Source organism: Silurus aristotelis (genome assembly GCF_946808225.1).
Source record: "Silurus aristotelis genome assembly, chromosome: 10".
Taxonomy (NCBI): domain Eukaryota; kingdom Metazoa; phylum Chordata; class Actinopteri; order Siluriformes; family Siluridae; genus Silurus; species Silurus aristotelis.
This window is the reverse complement of record NC_139583.1, coordinates 25665848-25692720: the sequence shown is the minus strand read 5'-3', so window position 1 is coordinate 25692720 and position 26873 is coordinate 25665848. Positions and strand designations below refer to the sequence as shown.

Sequence of the window (26873 nt, the reverse complement as noted above, 5' to 3'; positions counted from 1 at the left end):
ACGTGCTCCTGTAGCTCAAATTCAAAGAAGTAAAGGCTGTTAATGTTCGACGGGTCACGACTGTTTTGGCAGCAAAAAGGGGACCAACACGATATTAAGTGGGTGGTCATAATATTATGCCTGAACAATATATAAAATAATATTTTTTAGCATGATTTTTAGTACTAATAGTATTCTGCAGTGGGTCATGGCTTTATATTCCAACTTGTGTATAAATAAATAATATCCGCAGTATCTCGTTTGTGTTGGTTTGTGCCTGTCTGTCCCCATGTACACTGCACTGGCAAAAGTTTGTGGACACCTGGAGTGTGCTTGTGGAGTAAAATCAGGTAGTGCTTCAAGTTAATTCATTCCAAAGGTATTCAATAGGATTTAGGTCAGAGCTCTACAGAAGGCCATTCGAGAACTTCCATTCCAGCCCATGTTAATCACATATCTGCATGTAGTTTGCTTTGTGCTACCACATCCAAACACATTTTATACAATTGTGAGACTACAATTCTGTGGTAACATTTTGGGAAAGGACCACATGTGACTGGAAAACTCAAGTGTCCCAGTGGTTTTGTCCATTTAATGTATATGTTTTGTCTTTGATTTGTCTGCTAATCTCCTCGTTCCATCTTCAATCAGCAAGCTAACACCTCACACTTTACACTCTGCCTCTGAGGTGAAGCATGCTGATAGGGCATAGGGTGACCCGACGTCCAAGGTCGTGACTTTGAACAGTCACCCGCTATAGAGCGAGTGTCCGGTTGCCAGAGTGGCCGCGGGATCAATAAGTTATGGTGAAGTGAGAGTTGAATAATGCAGGAGCGAGCGTTCTTACGTGTTGCAGGCCGACATGACGGGACACGTATCGCCTGTGCAGAACTCGGACACCGTGCTGTACTGCAAGTTGATTAGATTGAAGAACGTCGTGGCTGTGGGGGGAGAAAAGGAGGACAGTTTTAAAAGTTGGTAATGTAAATGTTTTTGTAGGTCTGGATAAACGGCCATCTAATATAAGTCGCCAAGCACATTCATGGGATTAATCTGCAAATACTCGAATTTAATGCATAAAAGCAACAATTTGCAGGCTACCAAAAATATCTACAGTGTCACATGCTTTGACTTTAATACACATCTGCCTTAGGTTCTAACTCCAAATTAAACGTTTAAAGAAAACCTCTGAAAGGATTCCAGCATAATTACCACCCTGTAGCTGATACACGCTATAAACCGCCCAATGGGCGTGGACTAACTGCCCCCATTACCCATAATGAGCTCTGATAAAGACGTTGATTTAATCTTGTTGAAAAACATTCGCCTTCCCAAAAATATGCCCCTGTTTAATGTTTCGGCTCTAATGAAAGATCTGCCAGATAGATAAAAAAAAAAAAATCACGGGAAATGCAAACAATGGTCAGCGTTCTCTCGTTGCCGGAATGCTAACCAAAGTTTGGGCTTTCGTCGACGTACATTACATAAGCCTGAAATAATGTGCAGCTTTTTCCTGTGATGGACAAAAAAAAAAACGCCCAACACATGATGGTCGAAAAATATCTGCTAATGCTAGACATAACAAGACCAGGCAACTTTCTGGTGGCTTTGGCTCCAAGACTGGCCGCTATTCCACCCTGGAAGCTTTCCTATTCGGGATTTATTTGCAAATGAAACACGTACAAGTAGCCTTATAGTAGCAAATGCAAACAGTTTTATCTGCTCCCAGACTTCTGGGTTCTGAGAGACAATGAAGACGAGCAAAACGAAACTTAATACACTTACTGTTACTGGCGAACCATTCGTTCAGGTCGATCTCGGGTGGCAACACCACCAGCTCCTTGAGGTCGAAGTCGACGACCCTTACTTTGGTGTAGTCTGGCTCCAGGTACGGCTTCTTCTCCTCTATGGGCGGCTTTTTTCCATTTGGCTTCGTCTTAGACTTCCTGTAAAAGACGGGCAGACAGATGAGACCATACAAGGCCAGACGGTCATTTTCTCAGCCTAGTCTTTTCATTGTAATTCATTTTAGACTTTTCAGAAAAAGAGCATCCATTGTCAGAAAGTTCCCCAAGCCCACCTGTTGTACTCTTTTTTGGCGTAAACCTCCAATTTTAAGAGTTTTGACCCAAGCAGCAAGTTTCCTTTGACTCAATATCCTCAACTCTGGTCTCTAATACCATTCCCTTATAACTGTTTCAATTTATTGAAGTTTTAAGGATGCAAGAAAGATAGCTTGGCCAGCAGTAGTATCCCCTAATCTGTACAGTAACTACACTACTATGCATTACTTGCTGTCTTATAAAATCTCATAAAAATATTTCTATTTTTTTTTTACAGGCTATTCACTTGTTTTTTTTTTTGTTTTTTTTAAACGCCATTCCAGTTTCTATGGCTATGTTCCTGGCGATAGCGTGTTTTAGTTATACGGATACAAGACTATATAAGATTCCTTTTTTCTTTAAAAAACCTACAATCTAGCAAAATATGTTAAATGGACATTGAAATCTGACAGGATGCTTTAGATATGATTCATTAGTTATTATTTGTAAAAAATCCCTTTGCGAAAAAATCTTAATAAACTTCAATGCAAACAATACAGAATTTGCTCATTAACATTGCGACATATTGGAGAACGAAGGTTTCCCATCAATCATCTTTAATAAATTCCATTAAGAAAAAATAAACAGGAGCAAGAGACATTGCAAAGGTTATTAATATCCCTACATTTTTACGTTAAAAAATGTAAGAAAGATATCAGACTGCATTTTATTATCGCTGTACTTGTACTGACAGTGACAAAGTTGATGCTGGAACCTAAAGAGTTCAAAGGTCTACACCATGGTTGGTGTCCTGGTCCTTGTAACCTGACCTTCAGCTTTTTAGAGTTTTATTTTTAGGTTCCTTTATGTCTTTATTCACTGAGAAACGAAGTAAAGTATGTAGAAAGAGAAATCATGGTTTGGTAAAAAAAAAAAAAAAAAGAAGGGAATGTCTAAAGGCTACAAATTCGAAACCTCAAGACACTCGTTTCCAAAAGCTTATGATTTTTCATACTTTCCTAGCCCCAAAATATGGCAACTTTACAACAAAAACCTCCCAAGAAGCTAAATGAGCTTTGCAGCCCGAGTAGTGAGCATACTTGCTAACATGCTTAACCTTGGTTTGTAATTAACCAATGATGTCCCCAGACACGTAGGCTTTTCCAGCCTGAGCTATTTTTAGTGCTGCTGGGTCATATTACAAGCGGACCTCCACCCAACTTTCACTTCACCACACCCAATGTCGAACATCAAACGCTGTACTTAAGCCCCTCGCAAAAAAGTAGAGGCCATGAATGGGGGAGTCAGCTGGGGGGAGTCGGCTGGTTCAGGGCGTCGATTGTACGTCATGGTACAATTTATTAAAGGCGCAGACAAGCAGATTGTGTGGAAGAGGGAGGGTAATTTCTCCCATGTACCTCATTCGCTCTTTGTAGATATCTGTAGTTCCATTTCCTTCTTCCAGAAAATGAGGCATATGGTTAATGGCTACTTATATAGAATTATGTTGTTGTGGAAATATAAGACTGCGGTCGGTGGCCTGACAATGTTCAGTGTTGCAAAATGACCAAGGAAAAACAATCACACACACACACACAGTGATATTCCAAGTATAATTCCAAGTCACTCTAGTTATTAAAAGTCTGCTGTTTATACAGTTGTGAATTGGGAATTCTCTCTTGCGTTGTCCTCATTTGTCAGTCTCTCACTTTTTTCTCACGTCTGTCTCTCGTATTTCTTTTTTTTACCTCCCTGTCACTCTCTCTTACCATTTCCTCACCTGACTGTCTCTCTCACCATTTCCTCACCTGACTGTCTCTCTCACTATTTTTTCACCTGACTGTCTCTCTCACTATTTTTTCACCTGACTGTCTCTCCCACTATTTCTTCACCTGACTGTCTCTCTCACTATTTATTCACCGACTGTCTCTCTCATAATTTCCTCACCTGACTGTCTCACTTACTATATATTTACATGACTGTCTCTTTCACCAATTCCTCACCTGACTGTCTCCCTCACTATTTCCTCACCTGACTGTGTCTCTCATTATTTCTTCACCTGACTGTCTCTTTCACTAATTCCTCACCTGACTGTCTCTCTCACTATTTCCTCACCTGACTATCTCTCTCACTATTTCCTTACCTGACTATCTCTCTCACTTCTTTCTTATCAGTCTGTCTTGCTCTTACCCTTCTGTTTTGTTCTAAGAGAAGTAAATCTAGTTGATTAATGTGGGGAAAAAAAGAAACATCCTTCTTGCTTATGTAACTCAATATCTTAAGAGTTAGAACCTGTCACAATTTTACTTGAGTCAAACATCCAAAACACATACCCCAGGCATCCAACATACTAAAATGGTGAAAGTAGATATATAAGAAAACATATTGGGTTCTACTATTGAAATGAAACTAGCATTTACAACACAATCATTGTGCACGGATGCCATCTTGGCACATCGGAAAGAAGACCATGATGCAATACAACCCTGTAAAATATCTGAATGTGCTTCTTTTTTTGTCAAAAATTTAACCTCATAATATTTGCTGTGTAAATTTTTCCCCTGTGCCAATTACCACATTATGCAAAATGAGAGTGATGTCAGGACGGTAGTCAAATTATATCATGTTAATGAGCTGATAACAGAAAAGAACTTCTACAGTATTCATACTGTGGAAGTATCCAGTCTATATAACCCTCCACTTCTCCACAAAAAACTCAAGTTTACTGACACCCTAATTGTTGCATTGACGCCTCTGCAATTCATTGTTTTTGCGCACAAATACCCTATTACAGATGAAGGAGCTGAGTATACCAAAGAAACCGACTTCTCTCGAGGGTCATTTGAGAAGCATCTGTGTTCAACAGGCCATCGCTGTAACAGCATCTGTCGTGATTACTTAGGTTCAGCTCGACTGAAGTGCTTTTCACTGACTCAATGACCCATTTAGTGAAAAGAGAAAAACTTGATTCCATGCCATACTGGCCTCAAGTTGCTGGCTTCTATATTGCGATTGATTGGCCAATAACAGCACAGCTACTGTATAAAACTCGATGTGTGTGCAGGCAGTGTGCTCCTGCTCTTTAAGCAGCTGTTTCCATGTTATCCCACTTGGCCTCTTCTCAGCACATATAGTGTGGGCTTGTTACTCTTAGGCTGGACGCTATGACTGACACACACACACACACACACACACACACACACACACACACACACACACACACACACGGCTGAACATTAACCATACACAAGCAGTCCAAACACCATCTGCACAATCTGAAAAAAGCTCAGCATTTGCAGCTCTGAGAAGCTTTCTAAATTCACCTTCCCTGCTTTGCTGAAACACTGTAACCTAATGTTCAGCATGCTCAAGCTCACTAATACTCATTTTTTATTTAAGCTAAACTTTTTTTTCCCTCCACAAACTTCCACTAACATACTTAGCATTGTTTAAACCAGATTAAACACTGAAATTTCAGTTAGCTTTGAAGCTAAGTGTAATAACCGTATAATGTTTGTCGTTAACAGCATGTCGTACCTTCGTAGTTTCTTAACACATCTGAGGAAAATGTTGACACAATGGCTAGCATTCAGCGCTTAATGTAAATACACTGGAACTCGAGTCACTGACTGTCTTTTCCTGTGAAAAACTTTTACATTCCTGACACGATTTTAAGCATAAGATGTTGTGTTAGCGATTAACAGCCAACCCTGATTACAGAGTATTTGTAGTCTTGACTAGTCATCCGGTTTCTTCATATTTCCTTGATACATTTGAGGATAATGTTGATATTCTTGTGTAATATTTAGAGTTTAAATCTGGAGTTTGTTAGCTTGCTATGCTAAGTGTGAATTCAGTGTAATTCTAGTCATAAACATTGAGGAAAATGCTGATCATTCTAATGCAATTTAAAATGCTTTGTTTAGCCAGTAAGCTATAACAAAGCTAGAAACAATTAGCATTATTAGAAATGTTAAATATTGTGTTGACTATGTTTGTTACATTTTCGTACAAGGCAAAAAAAACAAAAAAAACATGGCCACATTCATGGAATGAAAGGTCATAAATTCAACTTCAAGTGTTTAAGTTTATTTAGTGAAACAACTTCAAGTCCTTTACAGCATTTTACAGCCAAGCATAATTTAAATTTTACTACTTCAGATGTAGACCATATTAACACCATTCACAAAATCTCTTGCAGACCACCAACCGTTTTCAGACAATCTCATGTGGTCTTAACAACAGTATTGGTTTTGTTTCATGGTCTTTCTTAGATGCAACTAGCTGAAAAACCCCAAAGCACAACTTTTTAAATCAATATGAGACACAATAAAATCTGGATTTTGCTGGCTTGAATAAAACATGGCTACGGTTAGGAAAATATTTAAGCCAACCAAGACTTTGTTTTAAGACTGTAAGAATTATTAGGTTTAGATAAGGTTGTCTGAGGACAGCTGGGATGAGCAGCAGAAGCTGGCTTCAATTTACAGAATGTGAGTCTTTTTTTAAGGCCTGTTTTTTTTGGCCTTCATGAAGGATCGCTCTGTTCGAAAACAAAGCTGCAACCCCCTATGGCGCATTTTTGGGCTTGTTTCTCTCCCTTTTCTGCTCATTTAGACAAACAGTTTCTAGTTCCTGGAAAAGTGCGGTACTCCAGCCAAGAAGAGGCCAGTGATCCCAGCTTTAAAAAAAATAAATAAAGCAAAACAAAAAAAGACAATGCCAAGCCTAAAAAAGGCACACAGTTAGCCTTTGGGGTAAGAGTGTACTTTTTCAAGCTTTGTATTGTCTACTTGGGCGATGCAACAATCAGAATGATAAGCCTGCAGGACTTTGGAGGAAAACTATAAGCCAAGTTTTTGATCCAATATTCAAAAAAGTGTGGTTGTAAACCCACCATGTAAATTCAAAAGAAAACAGCAGACAATTCCAGAGGATTTCGAAAGGATGTTCGCAGTGAAGTAAAGAAAACTATGCCCCCGAATTCCTCCAGTGTTGAAAGGATGAGGCAGGTGACAAATGCAGGCACAGCTGGTAGGTCACTAAAGGGAAAAATGTTGCTCAGTGCCAAGCGCATTAGCCTGCTGGAAAACATAAGGGCTGTACAGGATAGACGCTTTCAGATGGGTGTACAAGGCGGAGACAAACAAATTACAAAAAAAAATAAAAATGTTTGCCAAGCCACTGCACAAACCCAAAAATGGTAGACTAGAAGAGATATGATCACTTGGTGCTTATTCACTGATACCACTACCATCTAGAAAACACCATCAATATTAGAAAAAAATTGCTTTCCTTTACTCATTTGGCAGATACTTAGATCCAAAGCAACCTACACATTTAAAGGATCTTAGGAACTTGCTTGAAGGGTTTCTGGGTAGCTAAGAGCACTTAACTACCTAATGAAACTAGACATGGAACCCTTCAAAGATGGGAAAGAGTTGCTTTAATGGTCTTTGGATTGTTAAGTGCACTTGGGACTCCAAATTTAACTCTCCTTAGAAGAGATATTGGTTGTTTGAGGCAATTAACTTCCTAAAGGGACTCTACATGAAACCTTCTCTGCAAAAGGAAGAGTTTGTCATAAGAGTCAAACATAGAACCAACCACAGGAACCAAACCTGTTTCAGCATACAGTCCAGATAAATGACTTTGAGTGATTTACTTAAGGGGGTTCTAACGAAGGTTTTTTTTTTTTTTTTAGAGTCCTGGGACTTTCAAACTACAGCTCCTTAATTGATAAATCGACACTTCCAGCTTCAGGTCTGCAGTCATTATGAGATCTATAGTCATCTATAGGCGAATCACCCACGCTGCACAGAGAGCACCATATCAGATTTATTATTTATTTATTATTTCATTTAGCGAATTTTCATGATTTAGTATTGTTTTTAAAATGTATGTAATAAACCTCTATTCGAGTCAGAATGGGTTCTTTGTCAGTACATCTTACCAAAAATGAAATGCACCCAAAATGTTAAAAATGGTCTGCAATTTGATCAATAATTACAAGGTACATTATTAACAAATCTATTCGCACTGCTCAGTAAGCTCTTCTTCATTTTCTTTATTATGAAATAAACCGAAGAATATTCTGGCAGGAAAATCACAATACTTTGGCAAAGCTCATGCATGGATGATTTCCTACATACAAAAGATAATCAACAGCACTAAGAAAGAATGATGTCCAAATACAGAAGAACTGCTTGCTGAATGTCATAACCTAGTTCTCCTGCACTTCCCTGCATTCACACTATCCTGTGCAAAAGTTGCTTGCATTCCTGAGAGATTAAGAGCGGCTTTCTCAGGCACGTTGGGTCCTGTGCCTTCTCTATCGCTGGCGCTCCTTGATATATCTTGCCATTTCCTATACTTTAAAGTGGAACTTCAAAGCTCGACAAAAAAGCACAAAATGAAAGACTTGCGGTGATTAGACTTAATGTTGATTCATATCTTGCCCCGAAACCTCGGATCCCTTTGTGAGCCTGGACCACAAGGTCAGAGAAACCAGACTAACATTCACTTAGCAGATTTGAGAAATTCGGTATGAATGGAGCAGTGATGCGAATCGTAAGACGCAATGAGGCGTGCTTTCCACCCCTTTACCGATCACCAATGCTGAACGGGCACCTAATATGTGCCGTTTAAATTTTCAGAGTCAAAATTATACTGAACCCAAGACTGCGTTTAGAATCCCCTTAATCACAGTCCTTCGTTTATATCACTATATTTCACGATACGTTTCCTCTAGTTAAAAGTTCCTGAAGCCACATCTAACCACACTTTCGAATGCCTGTGGACTCAGCTCATGCAGGACTGCTTTTTGCTGCCTGACCAGCCCACATTTAGCTCCATTTATGGCTAATCATTGAAATAGTGGGTGGAGGACAGAAAACAGGATGACTCCTGACACCAGGGAAATTTTCTTTTCCTTAAAATAAAACCACAATCAACGCTGGAATGGGTTTTTCGGGAAGCAGAAGGCAGCGATGAACATTCTACTTAATGGCGGGGTTTCCTTTCCTAAGACAAAAGTTGAAGACGATTGGGAATAAAGACGGCATCACACGATCATCATCTGCGTATAAACCAGGCTTTGAAGATGAAAAAGTCCCTCGATGGGAAAAAAGTTCCTCGTTTTTGAGGGAAGTAGGAATGCTAAGGAGAAGTAGAATAGACGACCAGCGGTAGGAATGCAGGAGCTATTCTGGTCTCCATGCCGAGTTCGAGGGTGAACAGAAAGATGAGCATGCTGATCATAAAGCAAATGCTGATCATATGACAGGGCCGCTGCTATGCCAGAGCGTTTTTTTTTCCCTCCGTGAAAGCGTACGGATGCTTAAGGCTAAGAGAAGGAAAACAGACGGTTTAATTCCCCCTCATTACTTATTTCTTGCTAAACCAACTTGCTGTTGAATCATGTACTCTTAAAAATAATCAGACTTCCCCTAAACTAGCCGAAATATGTGCTAGACACCCTGAGATACATTCCTCAGGCTTTTGCTGACGTCAAGAGTCATGATAAAAAGCATTCCTTCCTTTATTGATGCATTATGTAACCCAAAAAAAAAAAAAAAACCCATCTACAAGAAAGTAGGTGCACCAATAAGGAGAAGTATGCTGGCTGTCATGAAGGCCGCGTTGTTATTATTAGTTATCAACAATGTCTTCTATGGTCTTTATAAGCAACACACGTTGTTTGTTTGTTTTTTGCCAGAATGTTAACTATTTTAACAATCCTGAAAGGCAACCCTGTTATGCTCTGGCTGACCTTCATCTTTTAAAACAAAAATGTGAAATATGAGCATGTGCGAACAACGTGACCCTTTTTTAAACTCTGTTACATTATGGGAATCAATTCACAAATAGCCACTTATGTTATATTAGAATTTCGGATTTTGTTCTGAGGACTCGTCCGAAACAAAATCGCCAGGGAGCGAGCCGCCAATCAAAAGGCATCTAAACAAACCATGTCTTCTAACCACACGCTGGAACGAGAAATCCATCAGATGGGTTTCAGCTGCAGTCATTATTCCAGAGTGTCGTTTAGTGACTCTGACTCCAGTGTGGCTGCCATGAGTGCTCCGGAGCCTTCAAACCACCATTTAAAATCCCATTATAGAAGCACCAAATCAGGCCTTTCTCAGAAAAGCCACAGTGTGTGGGAATGCTTCGCCTACAGCAATGCCAGGACTGTTATTTCGAAAAAGGGGGGTTAAAAAAAAAAAAAAAAGCGTGACCCAGAATACTTTGAATAAAATGTTTGGGATATTGCTGACACACGCTGCATTATTCTCTGCGGTTATTATCCTTAATTGCCTTATTCAGTACCACAAATAAGGCTTTAGATTTCACAGAGGGATTCGAATAACTAAAAAAAAATTCCCAAGTTAAAGAAAGAAAAAGAGCTGTGTTTTTTTTGGAGCAGCATCAAGATCAGCTCCATTTGGTTTAACTACAGAAGAACATTTGATTGTATCTAAACAGGCAACAAAGTCAGAGGATCTTCCATTCATTCTTTTCTTCCATTCATATGTTTTACCTGGTTAAAGATCACCGATCAGGAAGTTACATTATTCGCTAAAGTGTGTTGTTCTAGCAGGAGATTTAACTTAGATTTATATTGTTTTAGATTTTAATCTATAAAAATAACTAAAATACGTTTTAAAGAAAATATAGACCTTATTGCTCGAAGGGTTTCCACTTCATCATTGTCATTTTAAAACAAATGAACGAGTGTATAGCGTGAAGTTTTGACAGAAATCTAATCTAACGGGACATTTCTTGTTGATTGTCAGATTACAGGAGAAACTATGAATCCTGTATTATTACTGTGTTATAATTAAAGATTGAATAGAACAATATATTAATATCCTGCTGACATACCCCTATTTTTTGTGTGATATCACTGGTACCGTAAAATCATAAGTTTTTTTAACTATATAATTAAATTCACTGGAATTCCAGATCATCTATCTGCATTGTTTCAGTGAATAAAATGCACTGGAAAATTTTAAGGACAAAAGCTTTGGGACACGCCGTTATGGAAAACGAGTCCACTGCGAGGTGGCGAATGAACCATTGTGGAGTAGTTTCAAGAATTTTATTCCTAAATTATTTTTCATTCTGGTAAAAAAAATATCCTGAAATCAAAATTTTTTTTTTTTTACTATATTTTAGTCAATTCTTTGTAAATGTTAATATCTACTGTGCTAAAACTCTACTCATTATTCCATTTTCCAGTCTTTTTTTTTTTAATATATTTTATTCCTGTATTCGATTTTATTTTACAAGCTATTCTATTTCGCGTATGAAAAAAAAATCTTTCTCCCTCAAGTAACTTGTCTTTACACGCAACAACTTCTCATGACATCTGGTGACTTCGAGCGACTTGTTACGCCTACATTCTCTTCTGTGCCGGGACAATTTGAACGGGGGTCAATCCATCGAGTAACCTGAAAAAACGATTACTTTGAATAGGTGGAAAATATACAGAGGGTGGGGAAAAAAACACACACAGATCAACAACTTTGCCAGTAATAAAACTCTGTACTAGCAGCATTAACCTCCTCGAGACTACAGAAAACATTACAGCAACATATTTTAGTGTAAAACAATTTACAAAACACGGATCAAGTCAGCAGTAACAGAATGAACCTTTCGTCTTATGTCCCTGCTTTATTTTATTTCTCAATAAAAAGTCACAAAAGTGTGTGTGTTAATAAATATTTTTCTCTTGTGCACTGAGTTGTCGAACAAAAAAAACTAAAACACACAAGACAGAGCAAGTCTAGTGTTTCTAAAAGCCTCGTGAAATCCTCAGGGTAATTCCAAGGCAGGACAGATGTGTTTAAACAAGAAGATCTATATCAAAATAAGAGATCAACACACATCTGGCGGCTTCTATGCACACACACAAAAGGCATAAAAAAAAGCAAATTTTATTTAAACATCTACAGTAAATGCACTGGTTTACTACAGATGTGTATACAGTTGCAAAGTCAAACTCAGTTACAGTGACAATATCAGCGCCATGCGTTCATTCCAGAGTGCAACATCTGGACGCTGCACGGCGTCATTAAGGCAGAAGAACAATGCGGTTTTTCTAAACGCTCTTTTTAATGCAAAAACTGAATATTCACCTTAAGACCTTGCCGACCGCCTGCAGGACCATCTTGCAGCTTAATCCGTTTTTCGACCGCTGAGTGATCGCGCTGTCACCGGATATAGTCTGATCTCCGACCATTGCAAACCAACTTGTCTTTCTTTCTTCCTTCTTTTCTTTCTTTCTTTTTTTTTTAACAACCTGAGCAACCGATCCGATCCGATCAGATTGCGCGTTCACATTGAAACAGATCGGATTTGTCCTGCCACTTTTCATCCGCCTCTCTCGCTCGATCTGGTGGCTAACTTCCGACCAATCAGAGCAGAGTTAATGGGCGGGACGTAGAAGGAAATAAAACCGATCCAAATAACTCGCTCCTCCCTACACACGCGCACCACATGTGGCGCTTTTACACCCTATGTAGTGCACTAGATGATTCATTTTTGAGGGAATTGGTATTCAGCTCCACTCAGGACAGAAGCTCGGCTTTAGGCTGCACCTCGTTTATTACAATTTATTACTTCATTCATGTAGTAACAACAACCTTGGAAAAGATTAGCACGCATCTCTTATCAATACAATACAATACAGAACAGATGTTGCTCTGGATAAGTAGTATAAGTGGGGAAATACATACTAAAAAAAGTTCATAAAAAGTTACACTGGCCCTACACACACACACACACACACACACACACACACACACTCACTCACTCACACACACTCACGGGAAACAGCAGCAAGACTGTACACACATTTTATGGTCAAATGTTTGACACAGGAAAATTAAAATAATCACATCTCCAGCTTAAACATATTCAACACATGCACTCATATTGAGCAATTCTGAATGATCTTGTTTATATTGAGAAATTGAAGGTCAAGGGCCTTGCTCGGGGGCCCATGGAACTTGACGGTGCTTGGATTCAAATTTGCGACGTTCCGATCCAACGACCGACGTCATAAACACTGAACTACTGCCTTTCAACACAAATCAAGAGTAATGAGATTGCCGAGTTTGGCCAAAAAAAAAAAAAAAAAAAAAATGAAACTTGAAAATGTAATTACCTGAAAAAACTAATAAAATAAAAAACATGGCATGTTTAATATGCATATGTAAATATGTATATCAGGCATGAGGCATAACTTTAAGGCCACCAAACAGGCATAAAATTATGACCACCTGCCTAATAAAGTATTGTGTTGGTCCCTCTTTTGCTGCCAAAAACAGTCCTGACCCATCCAGCATTAACATCTTCAGCAATTTGTGCTACAGGAGCTCGTCTGTTGGATTGGACCACACAGGCCAGCCTTTGCTCCCAACGTAAATCAATGAGCCTCTGCCCCGCATGACCCTGACACTGCTTCACCACTGTTTCTTTCGTGGACCAGTTTTAATAGCTTCTTACCACTGCAGACCAGGAACACTCCACAAGAGCTGGAGTTGTGGAGATGCTCGTCTGGACATCACAATTTAGCCCTTAACTCCCTCAAATCCTTACGCTTAACCATTTTTCCTGCAAATGTTCACTTAAAATAGACTATATTTTGAAGATTTTGAGGTGAAAAGACAGATTATAGCATAGACAATGTGTGTAATAGACAAAAAAGGGCACATTGCATGTATTGTATAGCAAACATTTTTGTGCACAACTGTGAACTTTTTTTTTTGCAAGCTACGATCCAAAAAAAACAATCAGAATCGACCGGATTATTTTCAGACGTGCTTTCTAAAATGTAGTCGGGCTTCACATTTTGTCAAGACCTGGCAACGCTGGCCATCGTTCAAACTGTAAAACAAAAGTATGAAACTATATTCAAGTATCATAACGGACTGATACAATAAAATATTAAAAAAGTGATTTTTTTTTTTTTTTTTTATATATATATCCACCTTACAAGCATCCCTCTCCCCTATAACTCACTTCTCTTCATGGCAGTTTATTTTAGTAACATATTAACTCTCAAGTTCAGCGATCTACTACTTCCTGCAGGAACATTCAATGCTTTTTCCCCACATTCACGGGATCAAATTTCCAACCAGCAAAAGCATAATATTCCCACTAACCCCCCCAAAGTACAGTCAGAGCTCCTTTGTGTTTTGACTGCACAGACGTGTTATCACAATGTCAACCTACAACTGACTGGAATTTCCCGGCAGGCACGTCCAGACTCGACACTGAACACCTCTACCCTGGGGAAACGGATTCTCATCTCAACAGTCACACACTCACACACACACACAAGAACCAAGATCTGCTTCGTTTGCATATTGTATGCTAAAAAAAAAACGATTTTTATTGGCAAAACCAATGTTACACAAATGAACTCATTACACTCATAGAACATAATACATTATACACATTTTCTTACCTGCATTATAGAGTTTATGAGTGTGTCTACAGAATTTTTTACATAATATTCTATCATTATTTTTTCTTTCTCAATTTTTTATCCCTCGACCAAAAAGGTGAGGGTTGAATGGTCCTCTAACTGCTTTCTGAATATTGCTCTAGGATCTCCTGGATCCTCACAATGGGCAGTTAAACTCATCACGGTTAGAAATTCTTAGCTGCTGACGGTCATAAAAGTTGCAGTTATACAGTGTAAGCAAAGTGTTGCAATAAAACACTTATAGGCTAACCCTTGCCATAATAATAGGAAAAAAAAAACATAATAAAAATGTAGAATACATTTAGAAATAGAAGATACATTAGTAAGCCTAAATGTACACTATATGGCCAAAAAAGACTTGTAGACCCATTACCATCACACCAATATGTTTGCCATCTCCAAACTTTTGGCATAAACTTAGATAAACACAAATACAAAGAATGTTTTTAATCCTTTATCCAAGAAGCCCAAACCTGTTCCAGCAGGATTATTCATTTGTGCACAAACTAAGCTCGATTTGTCAAAAGTGGTAGACCTCAAGTGTCCTGCACAGAGCTCTGACAAAAAATGTGGCTTGCGATGCTCAAAAAGCACATACGATATTTATGACCGGGTGTCCGCAAACTTTTGGCAAAATAGTGTATACTAAATCTGGAATAGGATGTTCAACAAGGATGTACTACTGTTATAACAGCATTATGCTCCACAAGCATTTGGCCATGTAGTGTAATAAAAAGCATAAGACAATTATGCAAGAAATAAAACCCTTATGTGAAGTGGTTTATTTCGCTTATAGCAATTTAAGTATTTGTTTAAAAATGACATCATATATCTCATCCATATACAGTTACATTTAACGCTCTGGAACCTCTATGATTTTAGTTTCTATTAAAACAGTCAGACATTTTTTTTTAAACAGGCTATTTTTTATTCTCTCTTTACTAACACAAAACATCGCAAAGGTCTCAATTCTGAATCCACTGTGGAAATCTTCAGGTTACAGCTTTGACCAATCAGAATCTTCAATCTCAACACTACACCCTGGAACCCTATTGTACAACAGTAAAAATATGAAAAAATCTATTACTTTTCTATATTATGACATATCAAATCTGTATAATTAAAGGCATTCTCTACACATGGATACTAAATTTCCCAGTTCTGAGCTTTGCTGAGGTTTCGTAGAGGTTTCGTAGACGCCTAGACAAAACAATGGTGTTCTATTATGAAAACTGAGGTAACTTTAGCTTTTACAAGAACGTGAGAGATTTGAAGAAGAAAAGCAGCTTTGTTAAAACTACTGCCACGAAAATAGATTTTCATGTACAGTCAATGCAGTGATTTATAATCAAGCTCGAATTAATACCAATAAGAAAATGACATTATATCTATTTTCTGTAGCAATAATTTAGAGATTTTTCTGGTCTACGTTTTACAGAATCGAAGACAAATGAAAGACCAATAAATATTTAAAGACAAATGTACGATCATGTATTTAACCCAGCCATTATGGATGCACAAGCCAGTGCACTCGTAGTGCTGGTCCCAAGCCCGGGTAAATGGGGAGGGTTGCGTTAGGAAGGGCATCCAGCGTAAAAACGTGCCAAATCAAATATGCGGATCACAAATGAGAATTTCATACCGGATCGGTCGAGGCCCGGGTTAACAACGACCGCCACAGGTATCGTTAGCCAACAGGGTACCGGTGGAAATTGGGCTACTGTTGGCCGAAGGAGGAGAAGGAGAGGAGGAAGACGTCTACAGAGACGGCAGGGAAAGGAGCAGTGTAGGAGACTGGAGGTTCGGGTTGGTACGTTAAATGTTGGTACTATGACGGGTAAAGGGAGAGAGGTAGCTGATATGATGGAGAGGAGAAAGGTAGATATGCTGTGTGTTCAGGAGACCAAGTGGAAAGGGAGTAAGGCCAGGAACATTGGAGGTGGATTTAAACTGTTTTATCATGGTGTGGATGGAAAGAGAAATGGTGTAGGGGTGATTCTGAAAGAAGAGTACAGTAAGAGTGTAGTGGAGGTGAAGAGAGTTTCTGATAGGGTGATGATCGTGAAGGTGGAAGTTGAAGGGATGATGATACATGTCATCAGTGCCTATGCTCCACAAGTTGGCTGTGAGATGGAGGAGAAGGAAAAATTCTGGAGTGAATTAGATGAAGTGGTAGACGGTATACCTAGGAAAGAACGATTGGTGATTGGGGCAGACTTTATTGGGCATGTATGTGAAGGAAACAGAGGTGATGAGAAGGTGATGGGTAGGTTTGGTTTTTGAGGAGAGGAATGTGGAAGGGCAAATGGTAGTAGATTTTGCTAAAAGGATGGAAATGGCAGTGGTGAACACTTATTTTAGGAAGAAGGAGGATCAAAGGGTGACGTATAAGAGTGGAGGAATGTGCACACAGGTGGACTATGTGCTATGCAGGAGATGCAACCTGAAGGAGATTGGAGACTGTAAGGTGTTGGCAGGGGACACTGTAGCTAGACAGCATCGGATGGTGGTCTGTAGGATGATTTTGGAGGCGAAGAAGAAGAGGAGGAGAGTGAGGACAGAAAGAAGAATAAGATGGTGGAAACTTAAGGAGGAAGAGTGTAGTGTGAGGTTCAGGGAAGAGGTCAGACAGAGGCTCAGTGGTGTTGAAGAGGTGTTGGATGATTGGGCAACTACTGCAGGAGTGATGAGGGAGGCAGCTAGAAAAGTACTTGGTGTGACATCTGGAAATAGAAAGCAAGACAAGGAGACGTGGTGGTGGAATGAGGAGTTGCAGGAGAGCATAAGGAGAAAGAGGTTGGCAAAACAGAAGTGGGATAGACAGAGTGATGAGAAAAGTAAGCAGGAGTACAAGGAGATAGGTAAAGAGGGATGTGGCGAAAGCCAAGGAAAAGGCATATGAGGAGCTGTATGAGAGGTTGGACACTTAGGAAGGAGAAAAGGATTTATACCGATTGGCCAGGCAGAGGGACCGAGCTGGGAAGGATGTACTGCAAAAGTTAGAGCAGTTAAGGATGGAGAGGGAAATGTGTTGACTAGTGAGGAGAGTGTGTTGAGAAGGTGGAGGGAGTATTTTGAGCAGCTGATGAATGAGGAAAATCAGAGAGAGAGAAGGTTGGACAATGTGGAGTTGGTGAAGCAGGATGTAGATAGGATTAGTAAGGAGGAAGTGAGAGCAGCAATTAAGAGGACGAATAGTGGAAAGTCGGTTGGACCAGATGACGTACCGGTAGAAGCGTGGAGATGTTTAGGATAGATGGCAGTGGAGTTTTTGACCAGGTTGTTTAACAGGATTTTGGAAGGTGAGAAGATGCCTGAGGAATGGAGAAGAATTGTGCTGGTTCCGATCTTTAAGCATAAAGGAGATGTGCAGTCTTGCAGTAACTACAGGGAAATTAAGTTGATCAGTCACACCATGAAGTTATGGGAAAGAGTAGTGGAAGCCAGGCTGAGAAAAGAGGTGACCATCTGTGAGCAACAGTATGGTTTCATGCCGAGGAAGAGCACCACAAATGCCTTATTTGCTTTGAGGATGTTGATGAAGAAGTATAGAGAAGGAATTGCATTGTGTATTTGTGGATTTAGAGAAAGCGTACGACAGAGTGCCAAGAGAGGAGTTGTGGTATTGTATGAGGAAGTCAGGTGTGTCAGAAGTATGTGAGGGTGGTGCAGGACATGTATGAGGACAGTGTGACGGCAGTGAAGTGTGCAGTAGGTACGACAGACTGGTTCAGGGTGAAGGTTGGACTGCATCAAGGATCGGCCCTGAGCCCTTTCCTGTTTGCAGTGGTGATGGACAGGTTGACGGACGAGGTCAGACAGGAGTCTCCCTGGATTATGATGTTTGCGGATGATATTGTGATTTGTGGTGAGAGTAGGGAGCAGGTTGAGAAAAGCCTGGAGAGGTGGAGATATGCCCTGGAGAGAAGGGGAATGAGAGTCAGTAGGAGTAAGACAGAGTACATATGTGTGAATGAGAGGGAGGGCAGTGGAGTGATGTGGTTGCAGGGAGAAGAGCTGGAAAAGGTGGAGGAGTTCAGGTACCTGGGGTCAACAGTGCAAAGTAATGGAGAATGTGTTAGAGAAGTAAAGAAAAGAGTGCAGGCAGGGTGGAGTGGGTGGAGAAAAGTGGCAGGAGTGATTTGTGATAGAAGAGTATCTGCAAGAATGAAAGGGAAAGTTTATAGGACTGTGGTGAGACCTGCGATGTTGTATGGATTAGAGACCGTGGCATTAAGTAAAAGACAGGAGGCAGAGCTGGAGGTAGCAGAGCTGAAGATGTTAAGGTTTTCGTTGGGAGTGACGAGGATGGACAAGATTAGAAATGAGTTTATTAGAGGGACAGCGCATGTAGGATGTTTTGGTGACAAGGTGAGGGAGGCGAGTTAGAGATGGTTTGGACATGTGCAAAGGAGGGACATGAATTATATTGGTAGAAGAATGCTGAGGATGGAGCCACCAGGTAGGAGGAAAAGAGGAAGGCCAAGGAGGAGGTTCATGGATGTGGTGAGGAAAGACATGCAGGTAGTTGGTCTGAAAGAGGCAGATGTAGAGGACAGGGTGGTATGGAGACGGATGATCCGCTGTGGTGACCCCTAATGGGAGCAGCCGAAAGAAGAAGAAGAAGTACGATCATGTATTTGTTAGAGCTCCGTGTAAACTATAGGTTGTTGATTTATCATTTGTGGAAAGAGACTCCAGTGTTAGTGTTGGGCAACAGCTAGCAAGTTTCCCCTCCAATGCAAAGTCTTTAGGAGAGACAAGTTTTCACTTTCTGGTCTCTTGGGAATGTGACATACGTGCGTGTGTTATTAACGTATAGAGTTATGAGAAAAGTTGATTCTTGATAGCTGCTCTAAAGTAAGGCATTAACAAGAACTAGCCTGTCTCCTGAGCATGCAAAAATATTAAACGTAAATATAATAGACAAAAAAAAAAAAAAGAAGAAAAAAAAAAATAATAAAGTATGATGTAATCTTTTAATAAATGAATAAACAAAATATAGTTCTGAGTAATATATTATATATATATATAAAAAACAATGAATTAAAAAATTTCAGATTTGGCTACAGTAAAGCACTAGTAAAAGGAGGCATCAATCCAGATCCTAACAATAATTTTAAAGGACGAAAAGCAAATAATTATGCTGTTCAACCCTACTTGTAATGTATGCTGAATGCACAGCCCTCACCTCCTTATGTGTGATCACTCCCTAGTGCTATTCTGGTCAGTCTTGAACCTGACTATAGGCTGCAATAGCCTTGAGCTATAAATATCTCTGAGTAAGCCGGTTAAATATTTCCACTCTTTCGAAACCAAGAACTAATTTAAGGAAGTGGTCAAGTTTGAAGAAAAATACACCATCCAACTATTTGCTTCGTCTCACTCAGAGGAGCATGACATCACCACGGCTGTCTGGTAAAACTAATCATCGTAAAAACAAAAAAAAAAGGCGGATTCGAAACGAGTCCGAATCATCAGCACGTTGTGCACGGCTGCGTCGTAAAACTGCCTGGACGGTGATGTCAGATCAGACCTTGACGCACGTCTACATTAGAGATGACATTCTAATTAACGCCTTGTTACTCCTTTTTTTTTCCCCCCTCACACCTCTGAAATAAGAGGAGGTGCAGAACAGGATAGGTTGTGTCCTAAAAGGGTGGAAATGGAAGGCGTCCAATCCTGGTCAGAAAGGTTCAACAGGCCGTGTTTGCTGAGAGTGCGAGAAACAGGGCTTGTTGCAGGAACCCGAGGCAGAACAGAGGCCTCTTTCACTGTGGCTCCAGGTAAAAGAAAATAAGAAGCCAGCTTACGAAAGCAGTGACGAAGGGCGGAGGGTGTTGTGTGTTTTCTTTTGCGGGCAAAAATTCTTTCGGGGCACGTCTAAGCACTTCATTCTTTCCAAAAATACTCCGCTAAATATCCTCCCTCAAAAAAAAAAAAGGAAAAAATAAATTTCAGGAAAAAAAAAAAAGCAGCAGCTGTCGGAATTAGATACAGGCGTACAGCAGGCTGAATTCGACACACTCTGAAGGAGACATCTGCAAATGCTTAGAGCTCAAAAAAAAAGGAAAATAAAAAAGCACTAAGACACAGACTTAGAAAACGATCAAGACACCACGATCTAATAATCAGTTTTTTTATGTAATTATCATAATGTACAATAGTGGGCAACATTCCTGTGAGAAGAAAGTCTGCATATGTTACCCAGTGATCAGTAGATCTGCCTAAAATTAAACCAAAAGCAACAGTCAACACCAGTAAGCTACAGTAGCTTCATCATACACTAGTAGGTTACTGAATTTATGAACTAGAAAAAAAACTTATTCCACCAAGTAGTAAAGTCACATCAATTACTCCGATGACTTATACAAACCGATTGGAAATTCACAGTGGTGTCAAATATTTGAGTAAATGTACTTAAGTAATTTTTTTTGCCTACTATATTTGACTTTACAATGAACGCTACCAATTACATTTTGCACCTCTGTTGATGATGTGATTAAGCTTTTGTTCAAGTTGAGTTAAAAACATGAATACAGTTTTTACAATTGCTCTGAATGCAGTGTAACCTCGATACTCACGGGGGTTACTTTCTATGACCCCTCGCGAGTTACAAGGAGGTTTTGACGCTCCTTTTGATGTAATTGTGCTATAAATGTACTATATAAATGTACTATACTGTAAACTCAACAAAAACTGAATTACTTGTCATAAATGTTTTATTTACTACTTTAAATGAATAATACAATAATAAAATAGTTTTACAAACATTATGTAATTTATTAGTACAAACTCTGTTTTGAAATGTTATTTTTCCCAAGTTGCTTTTGGTTCCAAACGAAAAATGTCGAGGTTGCGAGTATCGAGGTTCCAATGTAGTGGCTTTTACTTTATCTAAAATTTGATTTTATTTGTCCATAAAACAGTAGTGGTCTTCTACTTCATGACATGATACTGTAATTATACTTGGTAAATGAAGATATCTTTTTAAAAGATCACTTACATATTTTGTTTTACCAACTTGCGTGATCCGGCATGTTAAAGAAGCTGATGTGTTGACCTCGATTCATGCAGTGTGCAATTTGATTTGTATTTTAGAAAATAAAACCTCACAAATCAACTGTTTTTTTTTTTTTTTTACTAACGTGTTTCAGTGTTGAGGACTAGCGCATCTCCATTCAATATGAGTGAAATACTCAAGTAGTGTGAAAATATACTTTACTATAAGACCTTTACTTAAGCAATTGGAATTGGTGACTTTTAGCTTATACTTTTACTCAAGTGTGATTTTCAGGTACTTGTTACACCTCTGGAAATAGATGATAAATAAAAATGAGTTCTTAACGTGGGATTCCTTTTAGAAAGTCTATGATTAAAGACCATGGACCAAACAAAAACCGGAAATGCTACAACACTACAATTTAGTCAATTTTCATGTGGCAAGCACAGTGTCAATTTGAGATTATTGGCAAGCTTTATTAGAAAACGTTTCGGGCAGTTCGAATGTAGACGAACGCAAATGTCTTCCATTGCTGTTCATTACTAAACAGTGTTGTTGCATGAGAGCCGCAGTATTGCAAAACACGATCTTTCAAGAGTTTGTTAAAATGACTCAAAAGGCATTGAGAAAGACAAACAACGCCTCCCCGAATTGTGTTTTACGTTAGCTGAAAAACGACACTCGATGCAACTGCAGTCATTAGAAAAACAAACATTGCAAAAAAGTTCCGCCTTGTTCTGTGATTGACAAGTTTTCCCCACAAATAATATGATCAACATTAGTACTGGCACATGCTTGGAACCAAATCACTCTAGAAAGCCAAAATCATGTTTCCGTTCTGAACGCTGTATACCTTCTGCCCAAAGCTGAGATCTCAACATCCAGCTATAAAGAAGCATCGGTTAATAGGTCAACCTTCCAACGCTACACTCAGAGTACCTGTGAAACAGCGAGCTGAGAATATGCCGAGACTGCTCAAGACCGCTCTCAGCTGGCTCCCTGTTCGCCTCTGCCATGTCGCTGTTCTTGACGCCGAAATCATCAAAGTTTGGCAAACGAGTTCCTCTCCATACTTCTCCACATGAAGAATCAACAGACATGCTAGTGTACGGCGTGAACTATTAAAAGCTCTGAGGGTGAAAGAGTTCAGCTGCATCTGTGCTGCATGGATAAGTCTCGGGTTTGCTGATAAGAAGGCCTAGAAGTCTCTGATTAGTCATTGTCGCCTTTTAGCATCCAGGGGAGTGATGAAAACTGTATCAGGCGTAGCAACTGTGGCAACTCCTGATGAAATCTTCTGGTGTTAGCATGAATGTTGAAGGTTTGGAGAGTGCACAGAACTGAAACGCTGCTGCATTACATTCTTAAGCAAGAAATGAAGCAGGGACTAAAGGGGATTCTGGGTAATGGAGGAAACTGGTAATCAAAAGCCAACATGTAAGGGAAAGAAGCTTAAAATGAAAACAAAACCAAATGTCATGATAAAATAAACAAATGAAATTGAAATTATTGAAAGTCTGACACTATGCAATTTGTTAATGGTGTCATCAGTCACCATCCAGTAACCTCCAGAGAAAACTTCACCGAGAGTAATAGGTAATGAGGGACATGAAAACGTATGTTTCAGCATTCAAGACTTGGAACGATGACTGGAACCTGACTTTACTGACACCCTTGAGGATGAATGAGAACAAATCTATATATGGGACTTAATGTGGAATGAGATGTTTAAAAAGAAAACCCTATGGCCAAGTGTTCACAAACTTCAATATATAGAAATTATATTTATGTTTTCTTAGCTCTTTGATTTCATGTGCATCATGTTAAATAGCATAGTGTTAATTTAAAATGTTAGAGCTGAATGAATTATAATATGGACTGGCACTTCAAATAAAAGGTACATACTGTATTGAAACTAACTGTCATTTTTTTCCTGTATTTTTGTCAAATTCTAAAAAGAAAATACAAAAAATGCTATATAACAACATTATATAACACTAGGTAGTGTGGAGGGAACAATCGCTTGTTGAAAGCTTTCCATGGAGGTCAGTACTTTCACCAATTCCTGCCCCGTAATGAAAATAAATGAAAGACACAGGAAGCTGTACTGTATTGTGAACTTCTCTGAACTGCTTCCTCTTCTGAGACGTCGGTGCGTTCACACACGGTTTTCCTGCGTTTATGCACGGCCTCGATAAGCCACTGCGTTGGCTGGGTGCTCGATGGAAAACCGCCAGCGCACCTTCCTCAAGTGTTATTTAAAATAATAAAATACAAAAAAAGAGCGAGAGCTGTGGACTTCCTGAGAAAAGAATGGAAAGGAGGAGATGGAGTACATGTGTTGAACCTGTGTCACTGCCTGCAGATTTATTACCAGCAAAATACCAGAAAAAGAGGAAATGCACAATGAACTGGATGCACTGAATCTGAACACAAATCAAATAAAAAAACGTTGTTTCAGTTTTTAATGTTCTGCAAATGGCCAAAATAACACAAAGAATTGTCACTATTGTATATGACTTATTAATGCGCATTAATTTAATTAAAGGTGAGGCGCTGAATAGGTTTGATTTTCTTTCTTTCATCCTTTTTTCTGTCTGTCTTTCTTTCTTAATTTTTTTTCTTTCTTCCAATCCCAGCTCTTCTGTCTTTAATATCGTCTCAGATGTTTGGATCCCACCATGTGCATTGCATATTTACAGCAATTTTCTTAATAATACAATCCAAATATGAACTACAGTTCACATTTAGTCAACATTTGCTGCTTTATTAATTCCACTCTTCTGCTAATTTCTTCCTCTAGATTCTGAAGTGTGTTTGAGGAGATTTGCGCTCATTCAGCCACAAGGGTGTTAGTAAAGTCAGCTACTGATGGAGGTGAGGTGATGAGGCCTGGGGTGCAATCAGAGTTCCAATTCATCCCTGAGGTGTTTAATAGGGTTGAGAAGCTTTATAGCAGGCCAATCAAGATCTTCCACACCATTCCATGTAAACCATATCTTCATGGAGCTGGCTTTGTGCACAGGGGCATTGCTATGATGGAACAGGTTTTGGTCTTCTAGTTCAAGTGAAGGGAAAGTGAATTAGTACCACTTGATCTAAAGATATCTTAAAGGATTGTGTAATTGTGGTAACTGAGAACCACATATGGCTGGAAAAAGCCAAGTATATCTGTAATGAACTTTATTAAAAGCAAAAAAAAGGTAAAAATAGGTCATTCCACACAATCCTTTTAAAGCCAATCGAAAAATATAAAAGCAACTCGGCATACTTGAGTCACTGTTTCCTCAACTGCTCACTTGTTGGCCTGAATAATTACAAACCAGAGACCAAATACCTACAACGTTTTGTCTTTGTTCTCCATAACATTCCACTGAGGACTCTAATCAGCTGAGATCCTATCTCACAGTTATGCAACACTGTCGTATCTCTGAAAGACCCTCAGCTCCATGTCGTGTTGTCACGACACCAACATTTTGACCATACTGATAGCATGCAGAGATTTAGCCTAATCTAAATCTACATTTACAGCGTATTGAACATCACTGCTAACACTAATGCCAGCACACTTCCTAGTATATAGTATAGGAAAGAGCAGAAAATCTGTTAAATCACTTTTAATCTGTTGTCACTTATAATAGAGGTATGAAAAATACAATGTAGTACTGCAATAGCATAGATTTAGGTACATGCAAAGAAAAATTCCCAAACTGAACCTAAAACCTCAAACTCCATGAAGCCATGGGCCAAAAAAAAAAAAATAACCACCTCACCTATTCAGAGAGTAAGATGCAGCCCTTCTAAACCTCATTGTGAAGAGGAATTGAACGAAATAATCCAGAATTAATCAATGATCTGGCCGTCTTGAGAAAAATACTGAGAATACAGGCTTTTAAACGTCCTTTTCATTTCAAGTGTGCCGAGATCGACAGATCACACTCCCAATAAAGACTTTCTACTCTGTAATTCAACTAGAAAATGGAGTGGACATTTCAGACACAAGTGAAGACAAGGACACACACACACACACGGGCAATACAATCCAATTACGATAATTAATCTGAGTGTCAATCCAGAACACTCAACTATCTTTAAACGCATGTCGAAGCGTCATTTCTATTTTTTTCACGCCCCCATCCACAGTTATCATAGTTTGTACAGTCGAACTGAGCTATTTCTTAGATCTGTTAAATAACACACAAGGAACAGACTAAGAGTAACAGCAGTGTGCTTACACGGCGAAAACACGTGCTTTGCTTCTATAAAAACAAAGGACAAATCAAATTTATTTTGTTTGTTTGCTGAAGTGGAAGTCGAAATCGAATGTCGTCTGCATGCACATACTGTGACTTTGTTCCTTCACACTAAAGACTTTGTCTGGCCTGAATACAGAGGCTGAGGTTTTGGTTTAGAGGTGTGGCTTTACTCCACAACTCCACCCAATATGCAGTCCAGCGCTATAAAGCCAAAAACTGCTACATTTAGCTTCGGCACTTACCGAACCCCACACACACACACACACACACACACACACACACAGAGGAGGGTGTGACGGAGAGAAAGTCTTCCAGAGCTACTGTGCTCCAAGCTGGTGCTAAAAGAAATACACATCTCGCCAGCCGTAAAAAAATAAAAAAATAAATGGAAAACAAAACATGTATTCGGCTGTGGTGTAAAGAGCACAGCGGTGATATTTTAATAAGCAATGCTTATCCGTCCATCGCCCGTTTTAAAGCTCGTCTCCTACACGGCATGTTCACCGTGACACCGGTCCAAATATAGAGTCGAGCTAATGACTTCCACACCCTGCCAAACAACAGGGAGGAATCGGATTAAACACGTACGCTCTGCTGTACACTCAGCCGTGCAGGGCAAGTCTTTTAGTTTTACACTTAATCCAGATGTTAGGAAGGAAAGACAATGGGGCTTGCTTATACACACACACGCAAACACACACACATTATACATATATACATACATTATATATACATATATATACACACACACACATATATATGTATATACATATACACATACAGTACAGACTAAAAGTTTGGACACACCTTCTCATTCAAAGAGTTTTCTTTATTTTCATGACTATGAAAATTGTAGAGTCAAACTGAAGGCATCAAGGGCTATTTGACCAAGAAGGAGAGTGATGAGGTGCTGCGTCAGATGACCTGGCCTCCACAGTCACCGGACCTGAACCCAATCGAGATGGTTTAGGGGTGAGCTGGACCGCAGAGTGAAGGCAAAAGGACCAACAAGTGCCAAGCATCTCTCGGGGAACTCCTTCAAGACTGTTGGAAAACCATTTCAGGTGACTGCCTCTTGAAGCTCATCAAGAGAA

General features: G+C 39.4%; 1 protein-coding gene and 1 long non-coding RNA gene across 4 annotated transcripts in view; both read right to left on the bottom strand.

Moving 5' to 3' along the window:
* The window catches only part of mob2b (MOB kinase activator 2b), a 47946-nt gene that overhangs the window by 3338 nt on the left and 17735 nt on the right, over positions 1–26873 (bottom strand). The window contains exons 1-3 of one of the 3 annotated variants that reach the window (XM_083553148.1): positions 22463–22766; positions 1765–1925; positions 827–920 (exon numbers count right to left, since the gene is read on the bottom strand). In XM_083553148.1, coding sequence (XP_083409274.1) covers positions 827–920; positions 1765–1925; positions 22463–22623 — 416 coding nt within the window. In that variant the 5' untranslated portion in view covers positions 22624–22766. Of the gene's footprint in view, positions 1–826; positions 921–1764; positions 1926–12163; positions 12440–22462; positions 22767–26873 lie in introns of those variants that run through there. The other 2 variants (XM_083553147.1, XM_083553149.1) reach the window with 2 other exon arrangements.
* Positions 4557–12157, bottom strand: LOC310732590. The gene is made up of 2 exons (XR_014535523.1): positions 11230–12157; positions 4557–11164 (listed from the first exon to the last, which is right to left on the bottom strand). It is a non-coding gene; the product is annotated as an uncharacterized lncRNA (long non-coding RNA).